At 46.0% G+C, this 23,208-nt stretch overlaps 8 protein-coding genes across 8 annotated transcripts; 4 read left to right on the top strand and 4 right to left on the bottom strand.

Moving 5' to 3' along the window:
- The first annotated feature begins 541 nt into the window (after window positions 1-541).
- AGABI2DRAFT_194356 (hypothetical protein) lies at window positions 542-1,800 on the top strand. The gene is made up of 2 exons (XM_006463504.1): window positions 542-951; window positions 1,000-1,800. The coding sequence occupies exons 1-2, from the start codon at window positions 881-883 to the stop codon at window positions 1,667-1,669; spliced, it is 741 nt and encodes a 246-aa protein (XP_006463567.1). The 5' UTR covers window positions 542-880; the 3' UTR covers window positions 1,670-1,800.
- Window positions 1,801-2,779: 979 nt separating this feature from the next.
- AGABI2DRAFT_194354 (hypothetical protein) lies at window positions 2,780-4,496 on the bottom strand. The gene is made up of 9 exons (XM_006463503.1): window positions 4,125-4,496; window positions 3,948-4,073; window positions 3,831-3,899; window positions 3,717-3,772; window positions 3,532-3,662; window positions 3,457-3,478; window positions 3,240-3,401; window positions 3,105-3,184; window positions 2,780-3,047 (listed from the first exon to the last, which is right to left on the bottom strand). Exons 1-9 carry the CDS (start codon window positions 4,177-4,179, stop codon window positions 2,861-2,863), a joined length of 888 nt encoding a protein of 295 aa, XP_006463566.1. The 5' UTR covers window positions 4,180-4,496; the 3' UTR covers window positions 2,780-2,860.
- Window positions 4,497-5,956: 1,460 nt separating this feature from the next.
- AGABI2DRAFT_187126 (hypothetical protein) lies at window positions 5,957-7,632 on the bottom strand. The gene is made up of 2 exons (XM_006463502.1): window positions 6,182-7,632; window positions 5,957-6,125 (listed from the first exon to the last, which is right to left on the bottom strand). The coding sequence occupies exons 1-2, from the start codon at window positions 7,604-7,606 to the stop codon at window positions 6,090-6,092; spliced, it is 1,461 nt and encodes a 486-aa protein (XP_006463565.1). The 5' UTR covers window positions 7,607-7,632; the 3' UTR covers window positions 5,957-6,089.
- Window positions 7,633-8,624: 992 nt separating this feature from the next.
- AGABI2DRAFT_194352 (hypothetical protein) lies at window positions 8,625-9,383 on the bottom strand. Its single transcript, XM_006463501.1, has 3 exons — window positions 9,295-9,383; window positions 9,190-9,240; window positions 8,625-9,133 (listed from the first exon to the last, which is right to left on the bottom strand). Exons 1-3 carry the CDS (start codon window positions 9,361-9,363, stop codon window positions 8,837-8,839), a joined length of 417 nt encoding a protein of 138 aa, XP_006463564.1. The 5' UTR covers window positions 9,364-9,383; the 3' UTR covers window positions 8,625-8,836.
- Window positions 9,384-13,140: 3,757 nt separating this feature from the next.
- On the bottom strand, window positions 13,141-15,342 carry AGABI2DRAFT_225428 (hypothetical protein). The gene is made up of 4 exons (XM_006463500.1): window positions 15,309-15,342; window positions 15,052-15,256; window positions 14,665-15,003; window positions 13,141-14,614 (listed from the first exon to the last, which is right to left on the bottom strand). The coding sequence occupies exons 2-4, from the start codon at window positions 15,107-15,109 to the stop codon at window positions 13,482-13,484; spliced, it is 1,530 nt and encodes a 509-aa protein (XP_006463563.1). The 5' UTR covers window positions 15,110-15,256; window positions 15,309-15,342; the 3' UTR covers window positions 13,141-13,481.
- Window positions 15,343-15,852: 510 nt separating this feature from the next.
- AGABI2DRAFT_194351 (hypothetical protein) lies at window positions 15,853-16,699 on the top strand. The gene is made up of 6 exons (XM_006463499.1): window positions 15,853-15,938; window positions 15,997-16,053; window positions 16,105-16,233; window positions 16,298-16,352; window positions 16,432-16,475; window positions 16,556-16,699. Coding segments are annotated over exons 2-6 (330 nt in total). The 5' UTR covers window positions 15,853-15,938; window positions 15,997-16,052; the 3' UTR covers window positions 16,657-16,699.
- Window positions 16,700-18,193: 1,494 nt separating this feature from the next.
- Window positions 18,194-19,562, top strand: AGABI2DRAFT_208425 (hypothetical protein; the record flags this gene model as incomplete). Its single annotated transcript, XM_006463498.1, has 8 exons — window positions 18,194-18,486; window positions 18,540-18,559; window positions 18,615-18,652; window positions 18,734-18,820; window positions 18,876-19,069; window positions 19,122-19,295; window positions 19,350-19,372; window positions 19,440-19,562. The coding sequence occupies 8 exons, from the start codon at window positions 18,194-18,196 to the stop codon at window positions 19,544-19,546; spliced, it is 936 nt and encodes a 311-aa protein (XP_006463561.1). The 3' UTR covers window positions 19,547-19,562.
- Window positions 19,563-20,063: 501 nt separating this feature from the next.
- Window positions 20,064-21,270, top strand: AGABI2DRAFT_137927 (hypothetical protein). The gene is made up of 4 exons (XM_006463497.1): window positions 20,064-20,385; window positions 20,453-20,619; window positions 20,677-20,946; window positions 21,000-21,270. The coding sequence occupies exons 2-4, from the start codon at window positions 20,506-20,508 to the stop codon at window positions 21,159-21,161; spliced, it is 546 nt and encodes a 181-aa protein (XP_006463560.1). The 5' UTR covers window positions 20,064-20,385; window positions 20,453-20,505; the 3' UTR covers window positions 21,162-21,270.
- Window positions 21,271-23,208: the final 1,938 nt, after the last annotated feature.

Raw genomic sequence — 23,208 nt, 5'->3', positions numbered from 1 at the left:
GTGTTTGATTTATTTAACGTAAGGATCTACCGGCTATCGATGAGGACCATACGTTCGATTCGCTTCACGCAATACTCAAACATACATCTCATCTCGTCCATCATCCGAAAACCGGAGACGGTCGACACCCAGTAGCTTTCGAAAGGAAGAAGGGGGCAGGTAATCGAAGAACATCGGTTCGCGCCCGCTGTACACTGCCCGCGTCCTTGTCGTTCGAATTGTTGTGAAAGCGACATAGATGCCCCCACAGCTGAAATCTATAACGATCCCCGTGGGTAAGAGATTCGACGATCCCAGCAAATCAAGCCTACCCGTACATACCTGCTGCATAAATGGAGATTAGCCTGGAGAATCAGACCCCTCATGTCAGAGCACCTATACCTCCACGATGCTTCTTCCTGTCTGATTCGCCCCACTCTCGGAAAAGCTATAATACGCGCTCCAAATTCTTCGCATTCATAGAGCAGAGAGCAGGCGTGACCAGGCATGACCCATCGGTCTCTCGCGGGTGTTGTACTATCTACGATAATCTACCCTGGCTCCAGCGTCTAATTATAGTAAATCTACTCCGACTCCCATTCCAGTTTGCGGATATGGTATATCTACCCCGGTTCCCGCTTGCGATTATGGGTTACAATCACACGGAAGCCAATGTATTGGAACGAGGCACCATACTCCATTTCTGGCGCACCAAAGAATCATGGTTTTGGAAAGAGGTAGAGCAAGAAAGTTGATCGAAATATGACTGATTTGTGGTTCCATAGAGCACCCCCAAAGACTGGACGGGCCGCATCTGCGGTTACCTTGGCATATAAATACGAGGCTTGATTCCTCCTGAGACATCATCCCTCAGTCTATCCAAGCCCTCCCATCGCCCAGCATGATTTCCTTCTACGACCTTACCGCAAAGCCCCCTTTCAAGACAGTTTCTGTAAATTCGTGGAAGATAAGGTACGACACAGTATAGTGTACCATTATCGTTTTCCTCATCACTCTTAGATATGCTCTTAACTTCAAAAATCTTCCATACAAGACCCTCTACTTCGAGTTTCCCGACATGGCGAAGGAGTTCTCGAAGGTCGGCATTCCTCCTAGTAGCGTATCGGCCGATGGACCTTCCTACACTGTCCCATCCCTCATTGACGACTCGACGAACACTCGCATAAGCGAATCATTCACGATTGCCCTCTATCTCGACAAACAATACCCAGACGCTCCCAAACTCTTCCCCGCCGGAACAGAAGCACTTCAAGCTGCGTTCCACGAGGAGTTCTACAAAGTCATGTCACCCACATTCCCATTCTTCTTCCCCAAAGCTGGGAATGTTCTAAACAAACCCAGTGACGATTATTTCGCTGTTACACGAGCAAAGATGTTCGGAATGTCAATGGCGGACTTTGAGCCCAAAGGGGAGGCACGCGTGGAGGCTTGGAAGAAGGTCAAAGATGCCTTCGATACGCTCGAGTCGTGGATGAGTAAAACGTCGGGACCCTTCTTCATGGGGGAGACTGTCAGCTTTGCCGATTTTGTGATTGGTGGGTTACTGAATGAGTTCAGCATGTGTATGGGCGAGAATAGTCCAGAGTGGCAGGACGTCTTGAAGTGGAACAATGGGAGGTGGGCTACGTTGAAGAAGAAGCTAGAGGTGTATGCAAACACCGATCAGTAGATAGTTGCTCAAGATGACAAGGGTGTCCGTGTTTGACTATTAATTACTATTTCGATGAATCTATGTAAAAAGCACAGTCTGACTATTGGATGATACGTAAATAAACTAGAACTTTTTTTGGGTGCAACGAGACAAGGAGGGTAGCAAGTCGTACGTATGATCGTGAGTGGACACCCACAAAGCCAGATATCTGTCACTGTAGCAATGCTCACATTGTATATTAACGTGATCCTCCTTTGGATTCTGGATGGCTTATATCGGTACTCAGTGGAAGAAATCATTTTCATGGTAATCATTTCTATTTTTGGAGGAGTTTGAGTTGGCGATACAACTTCTTCAGAACCAACCCACGCACATCGAGAACCCTTGGCGAAAGGGTTTTCATATTCGTTTCTTGTAGTCGTGAGGAAATATCGAGACTCGTCTACATGTGTCCTGACAAATATTCCGGGTAGCAAGCCTCGATGACCAACCGCTCGGATCGACATGGGAGGGTTGTTCACTTATTTTCCTACGCCAGATCGGAATTCAGGTTGGGTAGTATGCAAACTTCCTGAACCTCTCGTGGGGTAATGTCTCTGTAGAACGCGTCGGCTAGGTCTGCGCCCCCCATTGCAATTTGTTAGTGACATTGACTGCGTTCAAATGGGGATCTCACAGCCTAGGGCACTCGTGCTACCGCTGCAGCTCCGGCCTCAGGGCCCACCACCGACAATTCGTTACAGTTGGTTGTCTGGTATAAGAGGAAAACGTAGGGCCAAGCTTCGTGAGAGAACGAGTGGAGAGGTTGAAGACCATGTTACCAAAGTTACATGGATTCTGGCTGTTCAGGCTGTCGACTATCAAGTTTCTACTTCTTGATCCCCAACCGGCGCCCGTCCGCGGGATCTCAACCAATGATACTACTATTTCTCCTGCAATGAACATGGGAATATACATTTTGAGCAAGTCATTTTAGGCATCAACATGAGTCAGTGAACTAATGTTAGTTATGGTGAGGCGGGAAGATCCCATTTCTTTTATCTTACTTATGAAGGATCAACCGTGGATGAGAAGAAAAATCTATAGCAAGGTGACTGTAATGGAGCGCGGCAAATTATTTAAAAATGTCAGCAAACCGTAAGCGTTGATTAGTGTATGAATGGCACATCAGAATTAAACGAAGCAGTTATGAAAGACAAATTACGTCTTTCACCACCTAAGCTTCTGGGGAAAAAATTTAGCAATAAGTTTGATGTAGTACGGCTTGAGCTTCTCTGGATCCACCGGATCGTCGCTCTTGCTGTATAAATCGTAAGGGTTAAACGCTTGGACCGCAGCAAGTGCATCCTTGTCTGCTTCATTGCATAGATGTTGATAAGCGCCCTCGCGATGCCATCTGGAAATGGAGTCGTCAGGATTGGATACCAGATTATGGGGGTTGAAAAGAACAAACGGGTAGAACGAGTGATACCGTATCATCCAAAGACCCTCCTTTGGGAGCGTGGATTGATTTTTTAGTACCAGGTACAGGTACTACATGAGTATGTGTCAGAAAATTGAACACCGGACACCACGGATATGAACTCACTTCGTCATGACCCCATGAAAGAAGAACATTATCAAGTCCACAGTGGGGCTCGTAGATCCCACAGTCCGTCATGAGTTTATGGTTTCGAGAATCTGGATTGGAATAAAACTTCTCCGAGTAGATTATCTTGTCTGAAAACTTGCACCCAACGGGGAATGTGTCCTATAAGACAAAGGTTCTTCAATCAGCCTGACGCAATAAATTTCGTCATACGTACTCCAACGATGGCCCATTGGCCTCTAAAAAAACCGGCTTCAGACAAGAAAAATATTCCACAAAGAAGGAACTTTACTCCGGTTGGAAGGTGGTGAGGAGCTTGCCAAGATCATGCACCAGACCCACGACTTGCATCCATTCGGGCTTTCCGTCGCGGCGTATGGCTTCCGCGGTTTGTAAGAGGTGTTCAATTTGGGACACGCTTGTCTACTCGGACAGGTCATCAACTGTTAAATCAAGCAGGCGAAACGGACTTCTCACGTCAGGATCTGAATCATCTTTCACTGAATTGAGAAGTTCCATCGCTTCCCAAATACCTGTAATTGTGCGTGAGCGATCAATGAGCTGTGCCTTGAAGGGAACGAAGGAACTTACCCATCTCACAATGGTTGAGTTTAGCGAAGCGTTTGCGGATTTCGACGTTGAATTCGAGCGTTTGTTTCTCTACGAGGATGTTGAGGATCGTTGGTAGTAAAGAAGCGATTTGCTAACCATGCTGTTCTTGATAAAATGCTCTAACATGATCGCAGGCGTCGTCATACTGCCTAAACGATATGATATCCTTCTCCACGGCGAACTCTGCTTCAGAATTCCACAGACGTCCTTTTAATTGGTTAACTTCAAACAACAACGGTCAGATCAGCACCTAAAGTTAGTGTATTGCAGTACCTTCATCTACGGCGTCGGACGTTTGTTCGAGCTGAGCGAATGTTGCTGGTTGCATGTTTTGACGATTAATGGTTAAGGAGTAGTCAGTATGAGTTGCAGTAAAGACCGGTCACAGGGCCTTTATATAATATACCGGATCCTGCCATCAGATCGAGGGTGCTATGGCTTTCGACAGTTTGGGGGTTTGAGGCGATGTATGTAGGTAGCAGAACACGAACATGTAGTGAGACGATCAGCTATGATCGAAGCAATTCACCGTGTCAAGATCCGAAAATCGATCCCCTAAAATCACTACGAAAGGATAGCAACCAGGCTGCCCTGGCAGCTGCCTCGTCTATAATAACTTGGGATCCGAGGGAAGCAAACGGGTCCATACCCACTCCTCTGCAATTGCCGTTAATATCCGTCAGTATCCCAAGTTAAACCACGGCATGCACGCCCTTTGTCACATGCATGGCCTGTGATTGTGGTAAGAAAAGGACGCACTCCAAGGCTAGATATGCCCGGGAGTCCGGTCGCTTCGAATTTGGTAGCGGATTTTGGGGTGTCTTGATAGTGATCTGGAAGTCCTGCTAGGTCACGGAATCGCGGTGGATCTCGTATACGATCGATACGGTACCACGCGTCCCTGTTAAAGCCAATACCCGAAATTCAAACCCGAAACTGGTGGCAACCGCGCCTTCATGCACACCGACGTATATATTCATCAATAAACAAAGATGATCTAATTCGGGTGAAATCACCAAAGGCTATAAAACCATAAGCAGTTATCAGTTTAAGGTCAATAAAAGGACATAAAACGTACCAGATTTGTGCATGAATATGCCGCGTGACGAACCGAATAAAAAGCTGAACAAATGGCGGCAGAGGCATTGTTGATCATGGTTAACCGTGATAAGTCCTATATGTCTTCGATTTGTAATCCATTCGTTCGAAAATACGACCAGTAGTGGTTAAGAACATGCGGACAGAATGTTGTAGGCTTGAACATGACGATCCCACGTTGATCTCGTACTGGATGTCACATATCACATATATCACAGTTGATGTAACGTCATGTGTTCCAAGCAAACAAAAAAAAGCTTGCACCTAACACTCACTGTACATTATGCATTCACGCTTCAAGCTTCAAGTTTGACATGGACAGATCATCCTTTGAGCGTGAAGCGGCAATTTTACGCTCCGAAACTTCCTAAAACCACCCCGGACGAGGGCTGGGTGTTCATTATCTCAGGAAACCCACTACATAGTATAAGTTACATCAGATGCAAGCTGTCGACCTCATGTACAGGTTTAATGTTGCTCTACAAATTGCTATATATGAAATCAAACACTCTGAACCCTTGAATTTTTGGACCTCAATTGAGTATAGCCATCCCCGGTTTCTTATAATCCCTTTTACGGAGCCAAATATATTTCTGTCCGCTGGAGCATAAGGTTACTGAATGAGAATTGAGTTTGTTCGATGAACGTGTCTTCGACTGGATTCCACAATTCATTGTTCATTGATAGGAGTTCATATTTGCGCCACAATAATTCGTCCGGTGGCAGTGATAAGCATTGGACTGTTCGTTCTTCCACGAAAATCCCTCCAGCAGCGCCACAATCTATCCCTGGTCATCGAATAATGCCATTTATCTCCAATGAGGTAAGCAGTCATGCACTCCAACGCGCCTTTACGATAAATTGCCATAAGAAAGTGGTCTATGTTGATATCAGGATGATCGGTATAGGTGGGAATCTCCAACACTTCAGAGGTGGGAAGTAAAGATAATAACACAAACATGCGTCACTTATGCAGCACACTATCTCTTTCTCAGCCGAACCTGAGCAAATACAAAAATGAGTCACAAGTATCAATTTGGGGATACTGCTATGAGCACGATAATACTTCCGTACCAATGATCGGAAGTTAACATCAAAAGGGAGAGATAGACACTGTACATAAGATTACCCGAATTTATGTTAAACATGTGGATCGACTTTTAAAACGGGAGAAAGCTGAAGAACACTCGTAAGGACCAGTCATCAGTTTCAGCACGATTAAAGGGACTTACATTGCCTTGTGGTAAGCTTCTACCATAAGCGCGGTAAAAATCGGAGACCAGGTAAAGGCTGCCAGCAACAATGACCAAACCTGCATCTTGGGTGCGATTCGCCACCCACTCTACAGCTGCAGACAGGGACTTGTTCGGTTGCGTGTCCTCAGCTGCGATCCACATATCGACACCAGGAATCAGTTTGCTGACAACGTCGGCCATCTCCAAAGGAGGAACGATCCTAATCCATGGCATTCCATCTGGTGGAGAGAAAGATAGCAATGCAATGTGAAGTTTGATGCGCTCTTTGAGTTCGTCAGGTAAGTTTAATGGCAAAATCAAGGATAGCACGTCGTGCGGGGTTTTTGGGGGTGAGTTAGACAGAGCAAGGATATATGAAAGGTCGATAGTTGGATCGGTGGAGGTAGAAAGAATTTGGGAAATATATTTTGCAAGTGCTGTGGCGGAAGCTGAATTGTGGGCACCGTCGATAAGGACAGGTAGAGGCTTGGGACTTGACAATCTGCCGAAGGAGAGACGACCCTTCCAATGTATGCGGCTGATCCCACGGCAGATTGCAGACGGCGTCAAAAGCTCGGCAAAATTGGCGTTTGGAAGGCGTTTGTTAAGCAGAGCGGAAATCACTGTCAATGCAGTCGCAACATTCTCGAGCTGGTGATCTCCACGAAGAGGTAAATCCGCCGTAATTGGGTCCGGGAAAGAGGGGAACGAAATTGCGATTTTGTTTTCCGGTGGTGGGTGGAATTCGGATAGACTGAGGGAAAAACGGAGCGGTGGTAAGACTCCTAGCTCGCGAACGGAAAGGAGTGGAACCCGTTCACTTCCATTTTCCAAAAGGATTTTCTGACCAACTTCCACCACTTCATGATGTTTCTGTGGCCCAATGACAAAGGGCTTTCCACGCCTAGCGATCCCGATTTTCTCCGTTGCGATGGCAGAAACTGTCGAGCCTAAAAAAGCCTGATGATCGAGGTCAACGTTGGTCAGGGCCGATACTAAGATAGCGTCATCGGGAATTATATTTGTCGCGTCCAATCGTCCACCCATACCGACTTCGACTACGGCAACGTCGACCTGAGCGCGTTCAAAAATTTGCAAGGCAGTGAGGGTGAGGAGCTCGAAATTGGTGAGTTGGGTGTCGTGTTCGACGTTGACACGTTCAACCTCCGATCGGACTGAATTGTACAGATCGTCATCGACGACCTCATCATTTATAATGATGCAGTCGGTCAATTTAATGAGGTGTGGGCTATTATATCTACCAATATTCAACGCTGGTGACGTAGAACGAAGAATGGACATGATGATAGCAGTAACACTGCCTTTACCGTTAGTGCCAGCCACATGGCAAGTCGGTCGGGTATATGTAGGAAGATATTGTGTTGCGTGTTGTAGGCGATCTAGGCTAAGGTCAATCGACATGATTTGTGGGAGCGGGAGAAGATTACAGTAAGGGATTCGAGTCTACCGTGTCATATTTCTAAAATTCAAGCGTCACGTGATATTTTTTTGCACAACCCAGTGACTCAACGCCCCCTTGGGCGACTTCATCCGTTCTGGTTCAACACCCAGTCGCCTTTGAGGTGAATTTGCCAACACAAATGCTTCCTCAATGGAAGTACAGCAAAATACTCGTAAAATACTCCGCTGCCATTAAATTTTTATTAACACAGGCCTAACTGTTACTGAACAACGCGTTTTCGCTAGATTCTTATTTACGTCCATCTAACGCCTGACCAGGACAATCACGATTCTGACGAAGACTGTTTCCAGAATTTTTAAAGGCAGCGAGCGCCGCCGCTCGTTGACCCCATAGGGTTAACAACAGGCTAGGGCGTTTAATTTGCGGTCAGATCTCAGCCAATAGGTCTGACAGGACATCGTATTCTGAGACGACCTCACGATGCGGGGACGCGATGAATACATGAATACACTAGACGCGAGGTATACTGTCAAGGAGAGACGAAAGAAAGAACCAACTACACATTGTATCTTTTTGCTATATATATATCCATGGCTAAAAATAGAGAAGGTCTCCAGGCGTAGGAGGTAGATGCAAGTTCCAGGGCTTACAAAGTCATATGGTCGCCTCGACAGGGCAAAATGTTGCCGTCGGCCGTTGTCTCTTACTTACAGCCATGATTGAAGAGAACTCAACGACCTACAGCAATCTACGGTGAAAAAGGTAGTAGGTTACTTGTAGTAGGAACGCGCTAGTCATTGGGGGCTTCGTGAGCTAAGAGCTCAATGGGTTCACTGCTTGAACCAGGGTCTCTGTTCCTTACTATTTCTCGTGCATCAAGCAAGTAGCTCGAATACCGAAGATATGAAACCTTTTCTCACTCGCACATTAAAAATAGATTCAGGTATAATGAACGTCTCGATCCCCAGCATCGTCAGAAGACCAAGGTGGAACGATTGACGTACCACTGTGGATATAGGTAAGTGCACCCTTCAATAAAATCGTACGCTTTTGCTACATCCAATGTATAGCGATCGAGTTCAGAGAATAGTTAAAACGTCATATTCAGATACGTTCTCCAATCAGTAGGACCTCTACGTCTACAGAGAACCCTCTACCGCTTAGCATCTCCACCATGAGCCCCCTCTTCTTTACTCTCCAACAGGTGTACCCTATTCTTTACTGCGTTTTTAGGCAGGAGTGTCCTCAGTGCGCTTCCAACCAGGAGCACCAGGACCCTGTTCCTTACGCTTCCACCCCGGAGCGCCTGGACCTTGTTCACTGCGTTTCCAACCAGGAGCACCCGGACCTTGCTCTTTGCGCTTCCATCCAGGAGCACCTGGACCTTGTTCTTCGCGTTTCCACCCTGGAGCACCTGGACCTTGTTCTTTGCGCTTCCACCCTGGAGCACCGGGACCTTGTTCACTGCGCTTCCACCCAGGAGCGCCTGGACCCTGTTCACTGCGCTTCCAACCAGGGGCACCAGGCTGAGGGCACGAATGTGATTAAATAGATAAGGCGCCGGAGAGAAAAATAAACCAACAGTAGCTGACGTCTCCAAGTCTACATCACGACCGGGGAGATTCGAGTTCTCCTACGGGTAGGGTAAACGAAGGGCAAAATAGAAGGATTCAAAGATCTAACATACCAGAGGCACAGCAGTGACCGTGGCCGCAAGAACGGAAGCAATCAGAGCAAAAAAAGTCAAAGAACGCATTTGAGATGCTTAAGAGAATCCAAATAAGAGTTATCTTCCTCGCACCAGAATGCCATGTTATATACTCTTAGGCAGGTCACACATACGGTAATCTGTAGTACCCTCAGCAAGGTCGGCGTGCCTGAGATCAAGAAGTTCCATTTCAGTTGCCTAGCGGAAGTACAGAGAATGCGTTAGCCCCATGTGGGTTAAGCAAATTTCTTCCTCTTTGGCCATGGATCGAGCAATGACGATCTACAGAACTGATCAACGTTCATAGCATTCACAGCAACTTCCAAGTGAACAAGTTCAAAGTGCCGAAGTTGACCTGGACTGCGTTATCCCCCAAACAAAATTTCGGCGCCGGAAATATGGGTTTTAGGGTCAGCCTCCATGGCTGCTGACGTTGAGCAACGGCACGCCGTGACCACAGTAATCTCAACTCCACAGATCGGAAATAATTTGGCGCCATGAACATGTGCATTCCACCGATGGAAATACTCAGGTGAAATCTTTATGCGTGACCAGGGCTAAACAGGAAATAATTTGTAACTGCAATCGTCAACCTGAACGGGGGGGAGTGGTGGTCATCAGCGAATTGATGTAACACTTAGGTGCCCCGGTATTACCCATCCTGGACTGCTAAAAATAAAAAAGGAAATCTTCGACATATGCAGGCGACTTCGATAACGTCGACCCTTTTTTTATTGAGAATTCGGGAATACAACGAATATAAAGTTCTGAGGATTGGCCTGAACCGCTTGGGGCAACAAAATATCTCCACTTAATACCCTTCTGAATTTCCGATGGTTTGAGCGATACGGCGACATAAGGATGAATAGGATATATATCAATAATCAGCAAGAACCCTTGATGAACGCATTGGCTTGTGTCAGCCAAGGAGATTTTTGCGGCTGAATAATAGGTGGGTTAGCAATACGGTCTGTATCAGCAGGCCTGAATTTTGTGCGGGTTTCTCGGTGACGGAGTCGGTTTCCTGCTGGTTTCAAGCCGGTGTACATTTACTCCGCCCTACGAGTAAGAAGCTATAACCGAGTGCTTTCTTTACGAGGAGTTATCTACACTAAAGAGAGAAATTTAAAAGCCTCGGACATGGAAGGAATGATAAGATCATGTTACCGTGTCATTTCCAACCGAAGATATATGGAGAATTAAATGTCTAAAAGCATCGTCATGTCTCCTGAACGACTATGGCCGAGGTACATTTTTTCCATTAACAAAGGATTTAGAATATATGTCGTGACATCACCAAGGGGAATAATTAATATGCATCGTATCTTCCTTCTTTAACATCTCCAACTGTATAATAGAATGCCTGTAAGGGATACCGCGTTTTTTACACAATCATAGAACATAGAAACTGGAAACGTGAGCTTTCCGTCCTCGGACTTGAAGTTGTAGATATCGAAAAGATGTTTCGGCCTTCATCGTCACCACGGGTTGCCGACTTACGACAGGTTAGTTGTCAAGGAGAAAGGAGCCAGATATTGACAGCCTCAACTAGTTGATTCGTCGAAACAAGCACTTATATCGTGGCAGGCAGGCGTTAGTTGCTGGAAGGGAGGAGCTTTGCCAATTTTGCAGACAATGTAGCTTTCGAGTCCATTTTATCGGATACGGGTTGGCGAAAACCGAGGGAAACGGATAATGGACGCCCCGGCGTTCAAAAATTAGGAACGATGCCTCGGTTTCAACCTGGCTTGCGAATCTTAGACGGCGAAGAAGTCCGGTCCATCATGGATGCGGATGCTGTCGATCCTTTCGTCATTGTAGGAACAACTGTTATTTTGCCGTTATCTTGCAAGCATTACATGTCCAGTTGCGAATAAATCTGGCCTTTTCCTTTACTACAATTTTTACCCTTAAAATAATAGGATTTTTGTGTCGCGGTACAAGTATTACTTGTAAACGCTGTTCATTAGCTTGACGGTTCACACGGGATAGTGGGTACGCTGTAACAGTCTAGAACACCCTAGGAGTGTGTAATCCGTGTGCAGGTAAACCTAGATGACATGTCCACTGGGCCGGTCTATCGAAGCGAAGACCATCCACGATGCTCTTGAATTAACTCAGTCTGAGGCCGAGATAACACCTCTTTGAAAGGTAGAGTATCCGAAGTATTTTGATTGAGGGCGGCAATAACTTCTCCGAGCCTAATTTTGAGTCTTGATGAGGCCATAGTAGGTCATGAGACTATCGTCCGCCTTGCCATAGCAAAGTGTCCGAAGCTACAAATCCCCCAGGAGGCTATCCAGATTCCTCATTCAATACCATCCAACGGTCAACCCCCTGAAAGATCCTTTGAGGTATCCGGGTCGAGGGCTCGAAAAGAAGTTGATAAAGGGGGGCGAAACCACTGCGGCGAAGTCGAAGTCACCTTAAAAAGATGGTTACGTGAGAAATTGCAGCTTCTGGATGAAAGTAGCATTGCTACTATCTTTTCATGGTGATGATTGAACCTCGTCGTCATGTTTGAAAGTTCTGGAAGCTGGATGTTGAACACCGCGGTTGAGCATCATCATTGCTTCTATGCAACATTGATCACAACTTGCGGCGGACAATCCCGATCAAGCTTGGCGTAGTACTGCTTATTAAGCGCGATCTGGGACTTCTTCTCTTTTTGATCATTTGCAATCGCACTTGGTCAAACGTTGGTCGAAAGACTCAAAAGCTATCCTAAGCTATCCAACATTCGAAATGGTTGTGTATCATGATCAAGATCACGGGTCCGCGATATGCAAATCAAGGCCCTGCGGTAGCTGCGGTTTCAATCCCGATTTAGTACCCACGGTTTTAAAACCACGCGGGTTTGAAACCGACAGGGGTTGAGTACTGAGTGTCCGGTAACGTTCCAGCGATCCCGGAACCCTCTACCACTACATACCTCATATATCGCGTCGTAAATCAATTGAGTATGTCCACTGTTTTTGCAACAAATTCAAACAATAAGCAGTATTTAACATTGTGTAAGGAGACGCGCGTCTCCTGAATAGCACCGCCGTAACCGTTCCGTTGGCGTGCCCGCCTCAGTGTTGTCGCTCATAGTTGGCGACTTTCACATTGAAATCTCCTACTACAGTATTGTCTACTATAGTCTAGTCTCCTCTCCAATGTTTTCTTTGGCTGATGGCTTCTACTAAGACTAAGGTTGAAATCATATAAACTCGACTAACCACATGACCTAAAGCGTGACAATTGGCATATTTCGAGAACTACTCCCTCAAAATCACTTTATATAAAAATCTAAATCCAGGAAGCTGTTAACATAGAGTGTTGAAATAACTTCCTGGTTTGCGATCTCTTAAAACTCCAATAGAACGATAGTTCCTTTATCCATGTGGTAAATCTGCGTTATAACTTATCAGGACAGGGACCCATGACTGGCAACATAGTCATGTGAATTACTACGATTACTTTATATCTGCTATGTACCCCATCTCGAAGCGGAAAAAAACTGCCTAAGCAGTACACCTATGTCTATTTGAATATAATATGTATACATTTATGTAACGACATGTGGGGTAGTCGAGTTTATATGATTTCAATAATCAAAATGTAAAATCTACTTGCTCAAACCAGGTTCCATATGACTTTCGCTTATCTCGGAAAGCAGTCGCACGATGACTTCTGGGAGCCGTGACATACACAATTTTAACCTTAGCCATCTCAAGCACGTGTGTGAAATCGACATGCGGTTTCGAAACCGTTGCATCCGAACAGGCTCGTAAACAGTATTCGTCAATCTCGAGTCATCCTCTGTAGTTCAACTTTCAACGGTGGGATGAGAGCGGCTTATATATTCACAAATCGACAGAAATACAGAGGTAATGTATCGAGAACGATAAATAGAATGGTGTATCAATCATCAAGAACGGAGAGGGGCGGGAATAGGCTACACAAGCGGGAATCAGATCAAGAACGTAAGTATGGCTACAATGGGGCAGTGGCAAGGCGTGATAAAAATGAAGTAATAACAGATGAGAACAGACGTGGAAAGTCAGTACTTGATTAAAAAGATTTACTCGCAATGACGACCAGATATCGGTATTGCTAAACTCTGGAAAGGAAGTGACAATACCGCCTTGACCAAGAAAAAAGGTTCATCAGATAAATAAGGATCAAACTCCATTCTTCACATAGTCGCCGAAATCAAAATGGCTGAAGGAAAATTTTGACCCATCAGCACAGTTCCCGTCGTCGGGTTGATAACCGAGGCCGTGTTCCTCGTATTCCATGGGATGACCAGGCCAATCAACAGTAACAATTGATTCAACATTGCCGAACATTGCACTGGTCGGAGTCTGATCAGGATGCATTGGCTGAGGGGCGAAGACGGGAAGAGGAAGCATTCCGTCAAATGGCTGCGGAGATTCGGAGGTCGTGGACGCGTGAGATGAAGGAAGTCCCGGGCTTTGTTGCAAAGACGAAGAAAACCAGCTGGTCATGTCGAGGTCCGGTACATCGGAAGTATTGTTATTAGATTCGGGCGGTGTGGAATTGTTTGTATACATGCGCGAAAGTATATCCTCCGGTGCCAAAGGTTCGAGTGGCCCCAAAGCAAGCTGGGAATCGTGGGATTGTTGTTCGTGTGGAGGTAAGGTGGCCATCAGTTCACTAACGTTGTAAGGAGGTGGTTGTTCGTCATGATCAGGAAAAGAGGTGCGGAAATTGAAGGTGCTGAAGCTATTGTAGAGAGTGGGATCCGGCTCAGGAAGAGGAGAAGGATCATTATTCAAGAACGATGTATTGATCGGTTGATTTTGCCCCCAGGAGGAGCGGAAAAATACGGGCCCGGCACTTGATGGACGACGCTGCTGTCCGAAGGTTAGTCGTTGTTGGCGTGCAATCGGAGACGGAGGCCGAGTTGCCAAGAATGGCGGAGGAGGGATCGTGACGTGTCCATATGGACTGTAATAATCACTTGGCAGGGGAACGGAAGAAGAGCGGCGATGGGCATAAAGAAGCCCGGGCTGCATTACAGGTGTTTGAGTGCGGACACTGTCCAGTCTTCGTAACGCATCAGCTAGTTCTTCTCCTTTCTTGCCTTCAAGGAGAAGTTGCGCCACCTCTTCGCAACGGCGCTCATCCTCCATCGTTGGTTGAACTTTATCTTTCTTCTTATCTTTGTTCTTGTTGTGAACCGGTCGGAAGCGATAGTTGGGATACTTCGCCTTGTGCTCAGCTTTGGCTTGCTTTGCTTTTACCTCCCAAACGCGTTTTTCTTCAAGGGGCAGGGCCCTCCAGCAATTACCTGACACGATGGTAAAATCGAAAGAATGTTGCATGGAGGAAATTACATACCAATTATTTTGGAAAGAGAGCCGTGGTTCGTTTCAATCGAACCAGGAACATGTTTTTGACGAACGAAGTCTGCTCGGAAGAGCATGAAGGCGTTGGGTGGGCGTGGAATATAGCCAAGTGACCTGCGCTTGCCAGGAGGTGCCCGACGACGAGTGGGGCCGGTAGAAGGAGCCTCTGATGGTGGGAACAACGTTGAGGAAGGAGAAGGAGGATTTCCATCATCCCCATCTTCAGGTTCCACGTAGGTTACTGGAGTAACATTTGGGGCGAACATGACGGGCTTCTGTGAGGGCAACGGAAGACCGGCACCGTAAACTCCTGGTCTCGCGGGAGTTAGACCTGCGAGCTGGTGAGCGGTATGGTGACTGTAAGGAGCAAATAACACACCATAAACCATGGCGGAAGAGCGCCTTCGACGATTTGCAATGTGGTTGTAAGCAGGCATGTTGGTCCAAGGGTGAAAAGATGGGGTAGTGGCTGAGGCAGGTCTTTATACCGTATATAGATGAAGTGTTTTTAGAAAGAGATCTGAATCGCGTCTTCTAGTAAGGACCCCGTAGACTGCTCAAGATTTGGGGTATAGCAGGACACGCTGCAGCGCCTCTCATCAGTAACTCCGTCTTCATCAGAGATATAGAACTCACCTCAGCCGCTATGGAACGGTTGTCACCGACAAGTGGGAAGAGTAAATGTACTGAACTTACTGATGCCTTGTCTTTTATACTATACAACACGTTGCAGCGGTGGAGGGACTGCCTTCCCAATCCGGCTGCTAGCTTGTGTCCCAAAATGGCAGATTGTTTATCTCCCATATTCCTTGTTCGGTTCGAATCACATCATCTAATGCCAGAACCACCTTTGCCACGGTTCCATTCATTCTGATACGGCGCTCTTACGTCCCACGATGCCATACTCATTTCATATGACCGCGTGAGACAGTGCCACGTCTCTCCATACACCCGTCTGGGGCACCTGCAGTCCATCACAAATTTTGCGGATAACTGAATATCTCTTGAGATGATCAGAAGAAAACAAACCAAGGCATTTCTTGTCCCCGTAACCATGCGCACCATATTCGTTTTCATTTACTTGGTCCCGTCATGATCAGGGACGTTACTTTCTCAGAATTTTGATTTGATGATAACAACCTGAAACGCCACATGGTTCATACCACGGCCACCTCCCCTACTCGCTCTCCATTCAACTCGAGCCGACATTCCACACGCTTGGGTTCAACATCTCACTTACACCGAGCTACCCTCAAATCCAAACCGGTAACTCATGATCATCCTGGTGCTGCCCGGTGATACCAATTTGTGATCGCCATCACAGCCCAAATTAATCCGGGGGAACTTCCGACGGTGATTAGTTACTTGGGTCTCGGGACAAGTATGTACATGACTCTAGCCTCCAGCCTCAGCCCATTGACTGAAGGGAAAGTGAAGCCACACAGCGATCACCCTTGTGGTGACGACTGGGTTTCGGCTGTTGGAGGGTTCATTGGTCCTCGATTGGTAACATCGTCATTGGTCCTCTTCAGCACTTGCACCCGCCAAATTTGCAGAACTGGTGAGGCTTTGCCAGATCAGTTGAACAGATCTGCCAAGTACTTACACGGGGTCACTACCTGAAGGTACCGCTCTCGGCCTTCGTGTAACTTGTGTTCGTTTTTATGCGTTCTTTCTAAGGTAGGATGCTTGCGACGGTGAACTTCACGTCCCCGGGAGACTTCTTATTTCTTACTCTCTCATTTATTGTGATCCGCAGAGAATTTAGGAAGGTCTCCCTAGAAGTAACATCCATCTATACCAGTACGTTCAATGACCATTGTTGCTTGGTGCATCTTATCGAATAGATTTTCTGACTCATACTCGTTAATACCCATGCATAGGTATGACTTGGGCGTTACAAGAACCACTGTATGTATCGTGGCGTAGTACCACTAAAGTCGCGTTCGTAGCAATGACAGATTCTGCCAACATTTATATCTAAGTTACATTTCCCGCGGTTGATAATGAGCCACGAGAGGTTTTCATTCGTCGCTTGCCTCATACAACGTGTGTGCTTCGCCACAGTAATGATTCTTGAAATCTTCGAGCTCATACACCCACAATCTGCCACAAATGTTTGGATCTCCTCTTCCATCTGGTCTCAAAACGAAGTAGTAATAAAAGGTTATCTCGATATGCCACGCTGTTGGTCGGACCGGCTTGGTTTCAACTACAGACAGACTACATACATTCTGTCCGTCATCCTTACATGATAAACATCAAAATAGTAGGTATATAATAACGTAAGGATCTCTCTCGAACCTTGATTAATTTTGGAACTCCCCGAAAATACAAAGTACAATACACAGGCACGATAAATAGAAATAAAGCCACTTTTTCGCCTCCGCTAGGCTCATCCTTTCGGAACTACCGTAACTGCCCTTGTTCTTTCTCTGAACAAGGGCTAATCTATATTTTCTCGGTCAAGATGAATCTGCGCCCATAATAGAATAACGGGGATAGTCAAACCATTGAAATGAAGGCAAATCATCAAATGGAACCGTGTTTGTTACAATAAAACCCTGTGGGTCCATGAGAATACAAGATGACCATTCATTCCTCGGTATCCACTCGGCCTTAGCGATTCACAGTGAAAAGAATCTTTTGAAAACAAATCCCCTTATATTCAATCTTTCCGATATTCAGGTTATTGTAATCATGTCCGAGGAGGACTTTCGGCATGCTGGTAGGTTGATTCTGAGAAATTGATCCGGTAGTTCTCCTTATGATCTGCACATGTGCACAGAGGATTCTGTTATTAGAGAAACAGTTGCCAAAGTGATTGCCAAGGGATATTAAATGAAGATCACCGGGGACCCACCATTAATACGTCTCATCAAGACCTCATGTCAGGAGGCCCACATAGATAACGGTTATTCGACTAAGCTGCCAGGGAGAGATGGCGCACACGGGACCCGTATGAGAAGAAAGGAGGCAAGGACTTTTGTGATGGAGTGCATCCAGCGTTCAGTGATACATGATAGCAAAGGAAAAATCCTTGAAGTTGATAGAATAATTTGGAATGAACAGTTGAGACTTGCAGGGGATTGCATCACCTAATTGCTATACTTCATCTGGCATGGTTGATAATCGCTCTGGTTCCTCGACGCGTTTGTCAGGTGCCTGCTAATTTATGTCACGTGGCTGAGTCCTGTGGTAAAAAATCTACCTCTTCCAGTAATCCAGTTCCTGAGGAGTCGTGAGGACCTGAATCCTTCTCCTGTGTTCCCAGTCTTTACTCCGTCACTTCGTTACACTATTTGACGTGATCATGCTACTACGGACAGAGCTGCTTCTGACTCGGCGCGTGGATGTATAGGTGTACTCTAAACGGCCCGTTTTCATCATCACAAGACGCTCTCACCATACTACACACTGCTTCTCTAGTATTCCCGCAATTTCTCCTATTCCTGGATATAAGGAGAGCCAGCAACGCAAAATGGCCTACTTGACATATCATCCTGCAAATCTCTACCAGAATGTTCGGTTTCAGATTCGGCACTTTGGCTCTACTTTTTAGTGCAATGTGCACTCAGAGTCTCGCTATGCCTGCTCTAGGCAACGTGACCTCTACAAGCCCAGAATTATCGATGGAGATGTTTAAACGGGCCGTGTCTGCTCCCTATGTTTTCACCGCCTTCACTTCTTCATCTGAATCCAACCTCTACGTTTATACCTCGGATGACGGAACGGATTTCAGGTTGTTAAAAGGACCAACATATACCCCGCCATCGGGTCTTATTCGGGACCCTAGTGTCATTTTGCATACCGAGTATGTGTACTTATATGCGTATGGCGAGCGATCACATTGATGAAGCATTACAGTGGGAATTACTACATCGCCTGTACGTCTGTTGCTGTTATCAAATGGTGAAACAGTCGTCAAGGTTTCTTGTTAAGATACAACCGACTGGACGGGAACAAACTTTGCCATAGCTGTATGTTGATCTGTTTCGACTCGCCAATACTATTCGCGATGGTGTTGATTGATGGTGTTGATACTTATGCGGCTTTTGTAGAGCAGTTCAAACCTAATCAACTGGACAAGGCTTGCGACGATATCAACAGCATCTTCGGTCATAACACCAGTAAATACCTGGGCGCCGGTAAGTTTATCGTCATGTCCATTCTACTACTGTCCGACTGAAACATTTTTTTCAGGAATTTTTCAAGGATCCTCGGACCGGCAAGCTCAACATCATTGTGTCACTCTCAACTGGAAGTTTTGGCCCATTCCTTCCTTATGTTTTTACCGCCAGCGATTCGACCTTGAGATCATGGTCTGGTCCAGTCCGAATGTCTGGAATTTCCAACGCTGGGCTCGGGTATATCGACACTTTCCCGCTGTTCCACAAGTAAGTCGACAAATTGTCTCATAACTCGATTACTTATAGTTGAAATTTATAGTAATCAATATCATATATTTACCAAGGCGGAGTCTAATGGGAAAAAGCATATTGAACATGCCGTTGCTACTTCATTAACTGGACCATACTCTTTTGTCCAAACTGGTGACTTCGCGGGATGGGGCCAAGCCGAAGGACCATGTGTTACTGTTCTTCCTAATGGAAGATTCCGCCTGTAAGTGACATCCATAGTTCGAAGAGTGTTTTATTTTAAAACTCGACTTCTCAGCTACGCCGATGGATTTAGTTCTGGTGAGCGCTCCTGGGGAAACACCTCCTTCCGGTTAGATGAATGCTAACTCGAGAAAATCATTAACAGGCAAATATATCACCGCTGACTCTAGCGACCTTTTCAATTGGACTCCGTTCCAGACGATACCCGGTCTCAGTGGGGTGGTAAGGCATGGGACGGTTTTGAAGCAATGAAAAGGTTTAATGGGTAATGGTACCTGATTTGGCTTTGGAGTTCTGGTTCTAGCGAAATGAAACATCTCTGTCGATTTGAATGAGTGCTAGGAGAAAGTTGTTACTGTGCGAGAAGCTGTTATCGTGGAAGAATTCTATCAATGAATTAGCTTCTTTGATGGAAAGCTTGCAAAGTCAGCAGGACGCGCGAGACGTTGGCTGTGAAATGGGTGCAAAGATTGCTATTGAGCATGTTAAGCTGTGACGCCGCCTGTCTTCCCTCTCACTGTGCTGCGCTGAGTCTCGCAGTCGCGTAGCTCTTGATTGATATGATATATCTTTTGATCTTCTGTTGACAAATTAGTTGTTCTAGTACCGTGCCAAGGCATATGATATATTGCTCCTTCAATTCATCCGAAACTTCAAATGACGCAGCAAAATATTAATTAAAATCCTGAACTTGAATCTGGACTCGTGCTGTCACCGAGAAGGGATCATAAATGGAACAACCGGACAACAACTGTGCACAACAATCTTTGACAGCGGCACCCACAGATCATCATCGGCCCACGAGCTATGTAATGGCGACGAATAGCAAGGAACACGACACTAACCCCTTATCTTCTCTACCACTCTTCCCCATCCCTGCATCCACCACCCATTTGTCCGACTCGATCTTAGGCAGCACCAACGATTTTCTACCTCTAGAGACCTATCTAGGATGTCATTTCTCTGGTCTCAAGGGACAGATAAGCCTTATACTCGACCCATAGAAATCAACGTTCACGTAGAGACTGAAGTCAAAGTGGATTATACTTCCCCTGTAGTGAGCAGCCTCTGGGAGGAAGGGTTGCGAACAGGTGCGCTTCTTCTTTTGGATATTATTCCCACGAAGCTAAGCAAACGTTCTTTGCCGCATTACCGCAGTCACCTCCAGCAGCATATTCCACGAACAGCAACCCAGGTGGAAATCCTACGACATGTCTTTGCCTAGAGCCGACTACGACCCCCGCAGGGTTTGCCACAACCCTTGTCCCAATGTGACCCTTGGGAAACATCGGAGGACGGTCGGAGTGTATCTCGCTGGTGCCCTGGTAGGCCATTCATGCTGCTCTGCGAACGACTTCACTGATTGAATTCTTTTGATATAGTTTGCTTTGGCTAATTGGACATTCTTGGACGCAGCTGTCTTGTCAGCTCATGCGAAATCCAAGTGGGAGGACGAACCTCCTGTGCATGTCACCTTTGTCGATTGGATACCCGGGATTTGTTCATTGCTGGGGTACCTGGTGATAAACATGATTGACAAGGATAGAGTCAGAGGGGAAGAAGGGTTTGGTGATTCGAGAGCGGTATGGAGAGCTAGGCTAGTCTTGTTCATCGGCTTTGCTTTGATGGCGGGCGGTCTTGCTGGGAGTGTGGTATGTTCGGTCACCTTTCCTCTTTTTGACATTAACGACTGACATTGGCATAGACGGTTTTGATTTTGAAGTATATTTTGATGGGTTATCCTCCTCAGTTCACCTACTACGGGTATGCAAACGTGTCGCAGAGTGTGGCCCTTATGCTTTCCGCAGTGGTTCTCTGGATTGCGCAGAATACAAGCAATGAGTACGAATATAACCTTACCCTGTAGATATCTCCTCCCGCCCCCCCAAATTAGGTGCAGTCGCATGTTCTCTTCTTAACTTCTTGTGTTGTTCTGTAACCCATAATGCATAAATATGAATTTATCACCTCCGCTGTCACCTTGAACGTTCCAACTGACATGGGCATCCCGTGAGGTATGTCATGCGAATAGACTTATTGTTTGAACGTTGCTTCTTCCTCCTTCATGGTTTCGCGAGATGTGGTGGTGTAAAATCCGTGAAGTCCGCGGGGGTGAGTGGCGATTGCTGCGAGTTAGACGCACATTCGAGAAGTAACTAAGTTTATCGCTTAGACATGGGATTTGACATCAAACAGCATCATCCATTACTGAATCCACTCTACTCTTCTGCAGTGCTTTGTTAGAATCCTATCTCTGGTCGGGTTGGGTTTGGATGAACGTCATTCCTGATCATCACTTGAGAGTCACTGCCCAGCAACAACACTGTAGCGCCGTCATAATCGACAACCGTGGATGAATACTAGTTTTGAAGCATTAAATTTAGTTCACTTACGGGAGAGAATTTTCTTTGTTCAGATTCTATAGAGGATTGTTGCTCAGATTTGACTAGTATTCGACAGGTTGAAGAGATGCCTAGAATGGATTGAGTAGAGAGAACGCGAACGTGGCAGTGGACTGACAGAACTGACAAAAAGCTTCAAGACGATTTAAAAAGAACGTTCGGAGGGACTGATACAGCCCCATACAATGTGAGTGTCAAGAGGGTATCAAGAGGTGATGAACTAAGTTACCCATAATGGGAAAGAGTTGTTTGACATCTTTGAAAGTGTGCAAAAAGGTGGAATCGGTATTTCAGGCGAACGAGAAACGAACTTTGTCTTGACGGTGAATGTCTGTAGAGGTAGGATGCAATCCCGAAGAAATGAAAAAGAGAGGGTTCTAATGCCCGTGGAAGTGTATTTTGGACATAGGTATGTCCAAGTACTGGTCTTCGTCTTGCAATAGGAAACGCCCGATTATATTGCGTACAACCACTGCGTTGGTTATCGTTAACATCATTACTGACAACAGACTCACTACTCCTTCCCCTTTTTTTTCGATCATCTTCCTCTGTGTTCGACCCGCATACTCCCGCATATCCTCTCCTTTTCCATGTTACCGTTTCCAGGCTGTGGGACTGTATTGAAGTTACTCTTTTGGTGAGTCTCCTGGCTCTCATTGTGCCGGGGGCTCCTATCCAGTACCGTTCATGGCCCCGGCTTTGATTATGATAAGCATACTGCCTCAGACACATTATTCTCTTGCGGTGGAGAGGCGGTTATAATCGAATAAAACCAGCTGGTGAGCCTGACTGATTGTTCGTTGTATGCGCGATTGTATATGCCGTAGGTGGTTGGCGTGGATAACGCCTTTTTTGCACCGTAATTTGCATAAATTTAAACCAGAATCATACTTGGCAATATTGTATTCCTGATCATGACAAATACGTCGCATCCGAGTCGATGCTTGAAGCCAAGAAGCCAATTTTATATTCGGCTGCCATAGTCGTCTGGCTGACGCAAGTAAGCTTACGAACAGAGTGGGGCGACAAGACACCGACGAGACTGAGGAAAAATTAGAACACATTTTTAATAATCACAGATTTTTGAATTTCATTCAGAACAAAAATACGACAACTAATCCCAAGGAAAGTTTCTTCCTTCATCTGGGGCTCGAACCTTAGTAGGATACAGTTAGAGTACTTCCCACTTTGTATCTTTAGTAAATCCTAAAGCTGTCGTAAAAGTTGAATACGATTGGCTACAACGACGATAACCTGATGTTTTCGTGTCTCATGTGGATGGTAGATCGAGACAAGATTTGAGGCTGGCCTTCGAAGACAGCTGAATTTTTTGACTCAGGACAAAGGGAGGAAATGTTAAGTGGAGCGGCCCCCGTATTTGTCGGGACGATTATAAGAGTCATTTCACCACAAGGATTCCAAGCAAGTACTTTCGGACCGAGACGTTTCGGACTTCGAGTCAAGCAGCTCTCCCTGGCATTGGCGGTGCGGCGCTGAAAATTGGATTTAGTT

This window comes from Agaricus bisporus (assembly GCF_000300575.1).
Source record: "Agaricus bisporus var. bisporus H97 unplaced genomic scaffold AGABI2scaffold_8, whole genome shotgun sequence".
NCBI classification, from domain to species: domain Eukaryota; kingdom Fungi; phylum Basidiomycota; class Agaricomycetes; order Agaricales; family Agaricaceae; genus Agaricus; species Agaricus bisporus.
Note: the sequence above shows the minus strand (reverse complement) of the source record. Positions and strands in the feature narration are given on the sequence as shown.